We start from the raw sequence: 12,733 nt of genomic DNA on the forward strand, positions 1-12,733 counted from the left end.
TAAAATTTATTTCTCTGTTGCCACATTAGTCCTTGGTCACCACGGAGGCTGTGTTAGGAGGCAGCTCTCGGGGGGCGGGGAGCCAGTTTAAAGTATCTACAGGTTTGATGGTTCTTACCGAGTCATGGCTAATAATGTTCTGTTGTTTGAGTGGAAAGGAGACCACTTATCCTTCTTCTTAAAGAAAATCTGTCCTTCAGGGAGGCTTGTCTCCCCCTTCACCAGGCACGCGTAGCTCGCTCCGCTCGGTGGGCACGCCCTCGGTTCTCCGAAGGGCGCGGTGGGGAATGCGGTCGGATGGCCTTGATGGTCTCAGTCACACCGCCCCTTCCAGCAGTTTTCGTAGACAAGTGAAAACAGTCTGAAAGTCTGTTTTCAATAGCAGGGGCGTCTCTAGTTCAGGATGTACAGCAGCTGGCTTTCCTCTGCCCTGCTCAGCCTTCAGGTGACCTCGAGCCACATCCCGGCGTGTGCCAAGTTTTATAACTGTGGAGCTGGGATATGTGTATTAGGACTAATGAATAACATGTTCCTCCTGGGCCTCAGGTTCTCTGCGTCCCAGGTGCAGCTGGGAAAGGGCGCAGGCAGAGCACACGCGGAAGCCGGAGCTTGCCTCGAGGGTTGGGCGCACTGTCTGCGTGTTCAGTGGCTGCCTCGGGAGGCCTGTGAGTGGATTCTGAGGAATCCTGCTCTCACTGTACACAGATATTTCTCTTTCCTTTGTCCTTTCAGGATTATTTTAGCTTCCAAGACAGGCTTATTGAATAAGTAGCAAAATATGTTCAAAGCTCCCTGTGTGGAGACATCTGACCGACCCAGGGAGCATCACGAGGAGTCCGCTCCAGAGGCCGGTGGTCTCTGCGTCCCTGAGTGCAGCTGAGCGAGGTCGTCCCTCCGACAGGCTTTCCCTTCCCTGTGGTGGCAGACTTCTGCAAAGAGGCCGGTGGGACAAAAATGGGTGGCACCTCAGGGCAGGGGCGTCCCTGCTCAGAGGGGATGCGGGCAACACCTGGCAGTGAAGAGGCTTGGCAGCATCTCCACTTTCTAGTTTGAGCCCCGCCCTCCCTGCGGGGAAGGAGACAGGTCCTGTGGAGCTGGTCAAACGAAGTTTCCCCTCTTTTCGCTTACACACCCATCGCCCGCCCACACAGCCCCACCCTCTGTAAGAGGGCGTTGGTGGCATATTTGCTGGAGTGCGTGGTGTCAGAGCTGGCGCAGCGTCGCCCTGCCTGCTGAGGCCCCAGCTCTGTGGTTGGTGCCACGCCAGTTCATAAACCTCGTTTCTGTTGTTAAACGATCCCATGGCTGCCCTGTCCTGCAGGATTTTTACTTAGAAAATTGGCCAGCAAGTTTGATGAAATGGTTATAAAGAGTCTTGTAACTTGAAGTGCTTAACAGTGTTGTTATATGAAGTGCACTTCTCCAGAGCTGCCCTGTCCAAAACAGAAGCCACCTGAACACACACGGCCAAGTTTAAACTAATTAAAATCTCAAGTGCTCTGTGGTCCCGTGGCTGACACCTGTCGGCTCAGACGGCGCAGGTCCAGAGCATCTGTGCCACCTCGGTCCCGTTGGACAGCGCTGCGCTGGGTTTCCGTGAGTTGACGGTGGCTGTGTTTGCCTTTATAGATTCACAGAATGACTGTGTCCCTGATTTGTCCCTAAGTTAGGGGACAACAGGAGAGGCAAGTGACTTATAAATAGGAAAGTGTGTTTGATTTACACCGGGTAATTCACAAGGAAGTGTTATTCCCACACTGAAAACTCGGAAAATCATGAGTTCTTAAGAGAACAACAGATTAAACCCCCACCACTTGCCTCTTAAAGGAGTGGGCAGTCCTCGGTTTTCTCTTAGGCTTTCTTAGAGGTCAGTTGAATGTCAGGAGATCAGATTGGATGCTAGTTTCTGTGGAAAGGCAAATAAAATAATGGAATGTTGACTGTTGAATGGCACAGCGGGTCAGCCAGTAACACAAGTTCACCTGCTTCCTGCATTTTGTCCATTTGCACCTGCTTGGTTGGATTCTTTAGAACAGCGCTGTGGTGTGGCAGGTGTCCGTACAGTTAGTTGGTGAGTCACATGTCCCCTCTCCCGGCTCGCTGGCCTCTGCACAGCCCCGCGCAGGGGGAGCCGCCACCGCGTGCCGGTCCCCCGGGTCTGCCGGGAAGGTGTTCTCGGCACAGCCTGTGGGGCACCTGAGCACAGGGTTTCAGTGGCGAAGAGAGAGGGAGAGGAGGGTGTTTCTGATGGGTGTTGATTAGTAATGTTGCCCACTCGCTCAGACGTAGATGACATCCAGTGTCAGTGCGTCTGTTGGGTTACATTGGTAGGGGGACTCTGCTGGGCAGTTTGTCCTGGAGGGAGAAAGGGAGGAAACCTGCGGTGCATGCCCGTGCGAGGCAGCAGCGCCCCAGGCCTCGTCTGTGAGACGCCCCGGGGTGCCAGGGGCAGGTCCCGGGCAGAGGCGGAGCATTGCAGGGAAGGAGCGGAAAGGCAGGAAGCCCTCCTTTCTATGACAGGAAGAAATTTGAAGCATCTCTTGCCTGACAGTTTCAGTGGTTTCACAGATACTTTTCAGTATGTTCACCTTATTTATATATATAATTCCCATTTCCATATAAATAATGAATATGACAGTAAGAAAAATTTTATATGGTACAGAATGGTAACAATCGAAATGCTCTCCGATGTGGGGTACTTTTTTTGGGTGAGTAATGGGGGAACCAAAACGCTGTTATGTCCTCCTCCCATCAGAAGAGTCAAAGGAAAACCTTGACCGCATCCCCCTTTGTTTAGGCTGAAAGTGAAGAGACCAAGGAGCGCCTGTTTGAGTCCATGCTCAGCGAGTGCCGGGACGCCGTCCAGGCCGTGCGGGAGGAGCTCAAGCCCGATCAGGTAGGGCCGTCTGCGGGGCCGCCGGCCCTCGCTGTGGGCTGGGCGTCTCAGTCCCGGGTGGGGTCCCGGTGGTCTGAGGGCACTGACCCTTAGCCACTCTTGTTTCGAGGGGCGGCGCTTGCCTAACGAACAACAGAAGCCCCGGGGCTCCGCCAGGGTGAGGCAGTCTGTCCCCTGCTCCTCCTGGTGGCTTCCTGCATCCCTTTTCGGCCTCGGGCTCGGGTTCAGGCAGGCGCCCCCAGGGCTTCCTTCTTCTGGTAGCGTCGCTGTAGTTCACTCAGTCAGTCTTCGGGAACCCTCAGTACCATTTTTGCAACTTTCTTCCTTGTCACCAAAAGCCCTACTTCCTCTCCCTCTGTCGTTTCTCTCGCTGCTTGTCCACGCCTCCTGGCGCTCATTTTACCCAGTGATCCCTCTGGCTCTCGGGCCGTGGTCTGTGTGATGCACTCCCATAGGCAAAGTGGGGCGCTCACCGCTCCGCTTATTTGTAGAGGTGTGCCTTCTTCCTCAGCTGGTTAGTGGTGTATCACATGCATTAAAATAAAGCTTTTAGAAATGAAATAAACAGAAGTAGAAGTTCCAGTTTCTCCTTGTACCCACCCGCTTTGGGCTGAGTGCACCGCACTTGAGAGGGCCCTCGTTCGGCAAAGACAGCGTGGACCCCGAGCTGGCGCACGCCGCCCCCTCCCCTGCCCCCCGGGAGGCCTCCTCGCCGCCCTGGCCCCTGAGACCTCTCTGTTTCCTGAACATCTCACGCAGCCCACTTTTTGGTTTGATAGTTAATCAGGAGTTGCCTTTTAATATTTTGTGTATTGCCTTATATATTTACTTTTTCGTTATGCTTTCCTCAAAATTATAAGTATCTAAAAAGCAATGAAACATTTTCTTCAGCATCTTCCACCGTGTGTTAGGTATACATGGTTCAGTAGGGATTTGTTAGACTATAGGCGCCTGCTCCCCTCTCCCTTGAGCTGCCTTTGTGTGTTACACTTCCCTGCATCCGCGGAGCAGGTGCCTGCAGAGCCCCAGCCTCCCTCATTGACCTGGACCTCACAGCGGCCGAGGGGCGCCTCACAGAGGGCGACGGGTATGGCGAGACCACGGTGTATTCCCTGTAGCTGCTGTAGCAGCACCACAGACTTGGCGGCTTCAGACAACACAGAGCTACTATCTTAACAGTTCCGAAGGGTGGAAGTCGAAATGGGTTCCCAGGGCTGCGTTCTTTCAGAAGCCCTGGGGGAGCAGGGGGGGAATCCCTCTCCAGCATTCCTGAGTGTGCATTTCCTGGCTTCTAGAGCCACCTGCCTGCCCTGGATCATGGTCCCTTCCTCCGTCTTCAAAGAGCAGCATGGCATCTTGTCTCCTCTCTGACCTCTGCCCTAGCCTCTGCCTCTGTCGCTGAGTCTCCTGCTGAGAAGGAGCCCATGGTCATGTGGGACCTGCAGGGTCTCACCCAGAGACCCTTGTTTTCATCACAGCCTCAGTCAGGGCCTCCTGCCACATGAGAGCGCAGCCTCTCGGGCTCCGGAGCTGCCACGTGGCCATCTCCGAGGGGCGCTCACTGAGCCAGCAGCACAGGGTCCAGCCTGGGTATAAACAGCTGCGGGCCGTGGGAGGTTTGACATCAGCGCTGCGGGCTGGAAGCCTTGCTGGCCGTTGCTCTGCGCTCTCTTACCACACTCAGATCCACTTTCAGTGGCAGCCGGGTGAGCCTGTAGCCCAGAGCATGCCCAGTAGGTCTGTGGCGTCCGAGGGCCTCTTCCAGGGCCCCAGGGACCTCGTCACTGAGGGAGGCAGGCAGAGCCCAGGGCAGGGCCAGCCGCCCCAACTCTCCCTTTTCACTTTCTGCAGAAACAGAGGGATTACACTCTGGACGGGGAGTCAGGGAAGGTGTCTAATCTTCAGTACCTGCACAGGTAAGGACTGTGAAACACTTTGTAAATGTTGTGAGCTGCGTAATTGGAACAAAAGAGGGCATATAGTGTTTGTGTGTGTTAATGTGTAATTTAATATACAATAAATAATGCTAATGTATTTATGCACGTTTTATCATGGAAGAGTATGTACACTGCATTTGGAACCTGATCTTTATATAACTTAACCTTTGTGCAGCGTAGGACCTGGAATGTAAACAATGACTTTGAAGCACCTAGTCGAGTCCTCTCTCTCCTCCTCTGGGATCATCCTCCTTTCTGTTCTGGATGTGTGACACTGTCCCTTCCACATTTAAGCTCAATTTAAACTCAAGTTTAATTCCACCTGGCGTTTATTTTTGAGCGAGGTAATCTGCGCCACGTTTTCAGGGAGGATGCTGGGTGGCCCAGCACAGCTGCGGGCGGCTCTGCGCCCCCCGCCACCCCCCGCCGAGCTGTGGAGCTGCCACCCTGCAGGCGCACTTCCCGGTCCCCGCACTGCTTGTGGGCGCCCCTGCTCCGCGCGCAGCGCCAGCTGCCGGACGCCAGCACAGTGTGCCCCCGCAGCTGCTTCCTCAGGCGGGCCTGGGCTGCTTTTGTCCCTGTTCTTTCCTGTACGTTTGTACAGCACCTTGTCAAGTGTGATTTTTTTTTTTAGAGTGGGCCATTTTTTTCACAGAAGAAAGGAGCAAGGAAGAGCAGCATTTTTGGAACTTCGTGGGGAGAACTGGAATTAGTTGGGAAAACTGTTTCTCATCAGATTCTGTTCTCTGTGTGACTAAGAAATTAAAATTTGTTTATAAATTGTTGGTGAACCTGTCAATGTTTTCAGCTGTCCCCCAGCTTCCTAGTTTTTTTATAAAAACAAAACCACAGAAACTTTTCCCTACCTCCAACCCCGTTCTTAGGGAATTTGATTGATGCGAAGGTCACGTTGACTGCCACAGGGCTCGGACAGACCGCTGAGCAGGAGCGGCCCCTCGACGGCCTGCGTTGTAGCAGCCTGATGAGGGAAACAGGCTCCAGGAGGTTGAGGGACCTGTGTGTAGTTGGCACAAAGAGTCAGAATCAGGAGTCGCTCCCGCCTCCCAGCCTGGAAACGACGCCAACAGCTACCACAAGGCTCGGGAGTTTCAGGCCGTGAAGCCCCTGACCCCCGGGTCCCTGTCCCACCATCCACTCTGGCCAGTGCCGGCGGGTGGGCTTCAGCGGGGTCTGGAGGCCGGTCTTGACGGGTCGGGAGCAGGTGGCTCTGGGATTTTACTAACACTTCGAGCGATGTATCTAAATCTCCTTAGCACTTTGTGAGTAATAGTTAATTTGCTTTGAGAGAGTGACTTCTCTTCACAGCTTTAAGAAAATTCATCTCATGACCTTCTTTCCTTTTCCCATTTCTCAGAAGCAGCCATTTTTAACTTTAACAAAGTTTTTTGGCGTTTATCTTCATGTTTCTAGGGACAGATATGTTGCTACCTCTTCTGGGGATTTAGGCATTTCATGCCTCTCCTCACAGCAGGCCGCTCACCTGCTCCGCCCCACTCTCCGCCCTCCTCCCTGACCCTTCTCGACCTCCCACCTGAGTCCTGTGGGCCTTCGCAGTTCTGATGCTATTTCAATTTCTACAAACCTGTGTTCTTTGAAATACAATGCTTTGTTCTAATTTTACAAAGCCTTCCCTTATCTTTCTGGGGTTATTAATAACAGTTTTCTTGAGTTTTCTGCTCCCTGCAGTCTGGGTCTTCTATGTTACCTTTTCCCCTCTCGATTTTGACCTCCTCTGTCTGGTCAGATGTCTGATTCATCCCCTCCTGCAAAGTGGGCAGCCTGCCTGGGGGTGGCCCTGCCCTCACCCACCGGGCTCCGCACCTTTGGGCTTCCCTGTAGGTGTCCTGGCTCTGCGCCTCCACCAGGGACCGCGGCTCTAGACTTATGGAGGGTTTGTTTCTTGGGCAGGGCGATCCCCAGGAAACACCAGGCTGCTTCTGCTCTGGAAGCTGAGCAGGGGAGGGAGGCCAGGAGGTCGGCAGCACTTGGAACTTGACAGTCCTTTAATGCCCCTGGTTCATTAGGGAGTCCCTGACCTCGGCCATGCCTGGACCCCCTGGACCCAGATCTCCTGTGTCCTTTCCCAGGGGTGCCTCTAGCTTTCTGCCAGAGGAGGAGGAGGTCTGGAGGCCTAAACACTTCTTAAACAGATTTTTAAATGGTCGCCCTGTTTTTATGCACAGGTATTAGAGAGATGTGCCTGGTGGTCCAGTAAAAGTGAGCAGGCATCGTGCAGTCTCTGGTGTACACACGTGTTTAATGTACACAGCCATCCACAGAGACTGCCCTGCCCTCTTTTCTAAGAGAAGGTCATCGGAGGAAGGGGCAGCTGCCTCTGAGCACACTGTCCTTAGAGTGTGAGCGTGGGCCAGGCCGTGAACTAGCTCCTGTCCCAGGAACGCGCTTGCTCTCCGTGGATCGCCTGAAGGACTGGGGATTAGTAGCTCTCTGTGGCTAAAATCGGATTTTGTCATGGGGCCTTACACTGGTCCTCTGCATATTAGCCCCTGAACAGCAGGTAGAACAGAGGGCCCCCTGAGCTTGAGGACCAGGCTGACTAGCTCGGCCGCGTGACACGCCCTCACCCCCATGCTTCCCCTAGGTCAGCCCCAACGGGTGGTCCTGTGCTCTTCCCAGAACGTCAGCTTCCTGAGCATAACCTGAGCTGACATGTGGTACATTCCAGCTACCTGACTTACATCAAGCTGTCGACGGCCATCAAGCGAAATGAGAACATGGCCAAAGGTCTGCAGAAGGCCCTGCTGCAGCCACAGCCGGAAGATGACAGCAAGCGCGCCCGGCCCCAGGACCTGATCCGCCTCTACGACATCATTCTACAGGTGACCTTGAGGACTGGGAATGCAGGGGTCTGGACTCTGCATGGCTTGGACACCAAGAGACTGCTTTGCATAGCGAAAGGGTGGAGGTAACCAGCAGCAGCTCTTAGCGTCTTGGTAAAGGACAGAGGTCTTGTCCTACTTTTCAGTGGTCTGTGGCCCCAACACGTGGACATGCTGACCTACAGACTAGCGATCCCACGGGTTTCCCTGAGCACTTCGCCTGCGTGCACTCCCCGTGTGCTGCGACGCGTCCCGAGGCTGCGGCCAGGGCGTCTTGGCCACTGGGAGCTTGCCAGGGAGCAGGCTCATGAGGCAGCTTCACACACAGGCATCCGAGCAGATGCCAGATGAGCAGGCTGCACCGAAATGGAAGTGCAGGGCTGCGCGGCTCCCTGTAGCTGAGCTGTTCTCTGCAGGGCTGAGGCGTGAGCCGAGTCAGATAGGACGGATAGGCTTTGGCATTCGAGAGGATGGAGGTGACACAGCTTGGCTGCCGCCAAGTCAGTCAACTCGGACTGTTCCCTTTATTCCAAGCTTAGGCTGCTCCTTTTCCCGCTTGTCTGTCCTTATGAGATCTTCGGTCAGAAACGTAGTCTGCATCTCCTCTTCATGGTCTTTCCTTTTTGCATCTTGTGCAGAACCTGGTGGAACTTCTTCAGCTCCCTGGCTTAGAGGAGGACAAAGCCTTCCAGAAGGAGATAGGCCTCAGGACCCTGGTGTACAAGGCTTACAGGTGAGAGCAGGCAGACGGGGCTCCCCTCAGCCCCCAGAAGGCTGGGGCGCCGGCTCTGTGGTCCCCTTGCCCGCGGTCGGAGAAGAGGCAGCCCAGCGCGGTCTGGGGGCGTGTCAGGTCGGGACGGGAGTCCGGCGGCTCGGGCACTCTGGCGTAGGACGGAGGAGCTGGCGGGCGCGCGCACCGAGTGTCTTCTCCTTCCTCCCAGTGGAAAAGGGACGAGTGTTGGAAAAGGTGTTGGTGGGCAGAATTAGAGCGGAAGCTGAGCTTGTTTTTTCAGTGACTCGGTCATTTTTAACTTGGGTGTGGGCTGTGTGGCAAGAGGAGGTTCTGGACACAGCGGCAGGCCAGCGCCCTCTCTCCCTGGCTCCTGCCCCACTGCGCCCCACCTCCCTCTTCCTGGGCCGCGGACCCCGCTGTCCTGCTGCCCAGCAGCCCCAGGCTCTGTTGGCCCCAGGGGACTGGCCTCCCTTAGGAGGAGGGTTTTGGGTTTGGCTCCTGAAAAAGGGATGAGCAGAGGCGGGCAGCTGTGGCCCGGCTGTGTGGGAGACGCCGGCCGTGTGGGGCGCGGGCCTTCCCTGCCGCCTCCGATTGTGGGGGCCAGTGAGGCCAGCCTGGCAGCCGGCACCTTCAGCACCTTGGCGTCTCCCAGGCGGTGATGCTGAGGTCCAGGAACCTGTTTCCGATGTAGAAAGCAGCCACACTCCCGGGAAGGCCGCGCCCCGGGCAGCTGTCGCTCTGGAACACTGTGCTCTTTCCCTTCCCCGTCAGGTGTTTTTTTATCGCTCAGTCCTACGTGCTGGTGAAGAAGTGGAGCGAGGCCCTTGTCTTGTACGACAGGGTCCTGAAGTACGCAGACGAGGTGACTGCGGACGCCGGCGCCTTCAGGAACAGCCTGAAGGTGGGTCGTGGGCCTATCGTCATCTCTGAGTGGGGACAAGTGCCGTGAGGCTCTGTGGGCCGCCCCTCCCGGGCTGGTCTGACCTGGGTGCGCGGGAGCCACTGGCTGGGTCACGCGTGGCAGCGTTCCCGGCCCAAGGGGGACTTGGTTCTAAGGAAGGAAGCCATCCCTCTGGATAAAATAAACCTGCAGTACTGTTCTTAGATTCAGCTGCATGTAGAAATCGCCTGGGAAGATTTTTTAAAAAATGGATGTCTGGATTCACATTCCTCTTTGGCCCTCACACACCATTTATCTTGATTTGCTGCCTTTGGGGGGAAAAATGTGTGTCTGGTTGTACTCCTAGAGAGTCCAGTTCTAATTGGTGTGGGAGTCTGGGATGAGCTTGGGGTTTCTTAAAGCCCCCCTGATTCTCATGGGCAGCCAGGCTGGGAAGCGGCGCTGAGCCCGCACCCGCCCCCCCCCCCCCGCCCCCACAGTGCCTGGGCCAGCAGCGGCGGCTCTCGGGCGGAGGCCGGAGTGCAGACTCTCGGGCCCCGCCCAGAAGTCTGCGTTTTAGCGGGCCCCACAGGCGATTTGGGTGTACGTGAAAGTCCCTGCCCATCTCGAGCGCTGGCGGCGTGGTTTCTTGTGCTGATTGTCAAGTGGCAGCAAGCTGTTCCCGCTCGTGATCTGGGGTGACGCAGGGATCCTTAAAGTGCTGTCTGGTCCGAAGAACCCAAGTGTCTTCTATGAGCAGAGACTGTTTAGAAAGCGAGCAAAGTTTATCATAACAGCACTATTATTAGCATAGTCTCAAGCGGTGCGTGAAAGCCGCTGCTCTCAGACTGTGGCTGTTTGCTCAGAACAGCACTAGGCTTGGGGGATGGGGGCTGAAGTATAAGCCCAGCTTCTGCTGTCAGAGAGCATGTGGAGTTCCCACAGCCACAAGGCCTGCCTGTAGGAGCCCGCCCCTTGGGCAGAGGCAGGGAGATCTGGGAGCAGAGGCAGAGCGGGGCCGGCGGGGGGGGGGGGGCGTGGTGCAGTGGGCAGAGGGATGTGGAGGCCAACAAGGGTGGCAGCTTGTCTCAGGAGGGAGGAAGCGTTTTACAAAGGCCCATCCTACGTGATGCGCTGCGGGTCGGGGGGAGTCTCGGGGACAAGAGGTGTGAGGGCCCCGTGGCTGCCAGACCCTGCCCGGTCACTGAGGGCTACGAAGCACGAGGCGGAGGCAGCAGGACGGCCCCCACTCAGGCCAACTGCCTGGGGAGAGGCCCGGCTCCGCAGCCCCTGCGAGTGCAGCTGGGCACGTCCTGCGGCCCTCTGTCCTTCCGTCTGACCTGCAGAGTGGGCGCGGGCTCCCCAGGAGCCCCGTGAGGGGGACTTGCTGCCGCGGAGGCTGCCCAGGGCAGGCCCAGCACAGGGTGCGGGCTATGGGAGGTGAGCGTGTGTGCTGACGTCGCCGTTGGTCCGGGCCCAGCGCCTGATCTGTGGCTTAGATTGGCCTGTTTGAGACAGGCCAGTGGTGTTTCCTTTTTTTTAATAGGAAGAAGTGTGTTAAAAGTCTAAATCGCGTGAAAATGCCAGTGGGGTTGCTTAACGCCAGGCTGGTTTGGTGCCTCTCTGGCCGCCCAGCTCAGGAGCGCACGGTTTCTGACTCATTGCAGGACTTGCCTGACGTGCACGAGCTCATCACGCAAGTGAGGTCCGAGAAGTGCTCCCTGCAGGCCGCGGCCATCCTGGGTGAGCCCCCGGGGTGCCCGGAGCCCCCGCCGCTGCCGTTCCTCTTCTCCCGCCCCCACGCTGCTCTCTGAGGAGGGAAAGGGGTTGTTTTGGTTAATCTGTAAGCGTCTTGTTTTCCCTGCCATTACTTTTGCCACATTAAGGCAGCCAGTTGTGTGGAAGGATTCAGAGAAACTACCCTACTGTTCCTTTTCCCAAGCCGCTGCCCCCGTGCGGGGTGCTGGCCCGCGGGGCTGAGGGCCCAGGGCTCCCCGCCTGAGCCTGTGCGGCTTCTCAGCGGGCTGGGCCCAGCAGGGAGGGGCTCACTCGCCCACAGGTTGGCCTCCTCTGCTCTTGGGATCTAGAGCCCACGTGTGTGGTGGTGTCATTTGTGAATCTAGCTTGCCTAGTCCCTGTCCTTACTGAATCCCTGTGAAACTTTTAGATGCAAGTGACTCCCACCAAACAGAGACCGCCTCTCAAGTCAAGGACAACAAGGCAAGTCTGGGCTGTGGCTCTGGAGGGATGGACAGCAGGGTTCGTAGCTCATCAGGAGCGGGCGCCCACGGGGAGGGCAGGAGACCCGTAGCCCCGAGGACAGGCCCCGCTCCCCTGCTTCACTCAGACGCCTGAAGGCTGCCTCTGAGGCTCGTTAGGTGTCACCCAGGTGGTCCCAAGTGAGGCGAGCGCCCGGGTGCTCCCTTCCCAGCCTCTGAGGGGCAGTGGCCGTCCACTGTGACCTGGGGGTGTGGGAGCGCCCCCTGCCCCACAGGAGGCTCGCGGGCATCGAGCAAGGCCGCGCACAGAGGCCGAGCGGGCACCACGCGGCTCGTGCCCTGCTGTCAATCTGTGACTGACGCCGGCTCCTTCCTCTGATTTGACTTCCAGCCCCTGGTTGAGCGGTTTGAGACATTCTGCCTGGACCCTTCCCTCGTCACCAAGCAAGCCAACCTCGTGCACTTCCCGCCAGGGTTCCGGCCCATCCCTTGCAAGCCCTTGTTCTTTGACCTGGCCCTCAACCACGTGGCCTTCCCACCGCTCGAGGACAAGTTGGAGCAGAAGGCCAAGAGCGGCCTCACTGGCTACATCAAGGGAATCTTTGGCTTCAGGAGCTAACCAGGCTCTTCCATGGGGGCAGGGGGAGATTCTGACTCTGTGTGTTGTGAGGAAACCCCAGCGAGTTCCGTGATATTAAATCCAGGTCCGCATTGGCCCAGGGCGGGAGCGTAGCAGCCTCAGCCCTGCGTCCCTTGTCTTGTGTGTTCGTGCACTTACATCCTCAGCCAGCGTGCCGGGGGGGGCGCCCTGGTGTCCTCCGGTACGTGCGCGCGCGGTCCCTCTGTCCACCACTACTGGGGGAGGGCGCTGCCATCTGGTCCCTCTTGTGCGGTGACTGATTCCCTGTGGTCAGTCGTGTGTTCAGGGAGGAGGTTCACACCAGGCCCAGCTACGGGCCCGGAATGTTTCGTCCCGTTTCTTCAGTACCACGGATTTGAAACGAACTCCTTCTTGCTGTGAGCACCCAGAATCCCCTGAAAAGTTTGTTCGTGACTAGGACACATTGGCACCGTCTCCCCAGAATTACAGTCAGCCTTACCCCGTCACCCCCAAGTGGAAGTTCAGTTTCAAATCAAGCAAAGAGCTCTATTTTTAGAAGAAATGTGTTACACTCAGAAATGATGAAAACAAATCTTATATTAAAAG

The 12,733-nt window shown here is 56.6% G+C and overlaps 1 protein-coding gene across 1 annotated transcript in view; it reads left to right on the plus strand.

Annotated features, from left to right (window-relative positions):
- Positions 1-12,733, plus strand: part of SRP68 (signal recognition particle 68) — a 28,543-nt gene extending 15,810 nt beyond the window's left edge. Inside the window, exons 9-16 of the mRNA XM_054593347.1 lie at positions 2,798-2,896; positions 4,748-4,812; positions 7,541-7,694; positions 8,333-8,427; positions 9,199-9,328; positions 10,975-11,050; positions 11,475-11,527; positions 11,918-12,733. Of these exons, the coding sequence (XP_054449322.1) occupies positions 2,798-2,896; positions 4,748-4,812; positions 7,541-7,694; positions 8,333-8,427; positions 9,199-9,328; positions 10,975-11,050; positions 11,475-11,527; positions 11,918-12,145 (900 nt within the window). The 3' untranslated portion in view covers positions 12,146-12,733. The remainder of the gene's footprint in view (positions 1-2,797; positions 2,897-4,747; positions 4,813-7,540; positions 7,695-8,332; positions 8,428-9,198; positions 9,329-10,974; positions 11,051-11,474; positions 11,528-11,917) is intronic.

Source organism: Pteronotus mesoamericanus, unplaced genomic scaffold (genome assembly GCF_021234165.1).
Source record: "Pteronotus mesoamericanus isolate MK-2021 breed Mesoamerican mustached bat unplaced genomic scaffold, CSHL_Meso_final scaffold_408, whole genome shotgun sequence".
NCBI classification, from domain to species: Eukaryota; Metazoa; Chordata; class Mammalia; order Chiroptera; family Mormoopidae; genus Pteronotus; species Pteronotus mesoamericanus.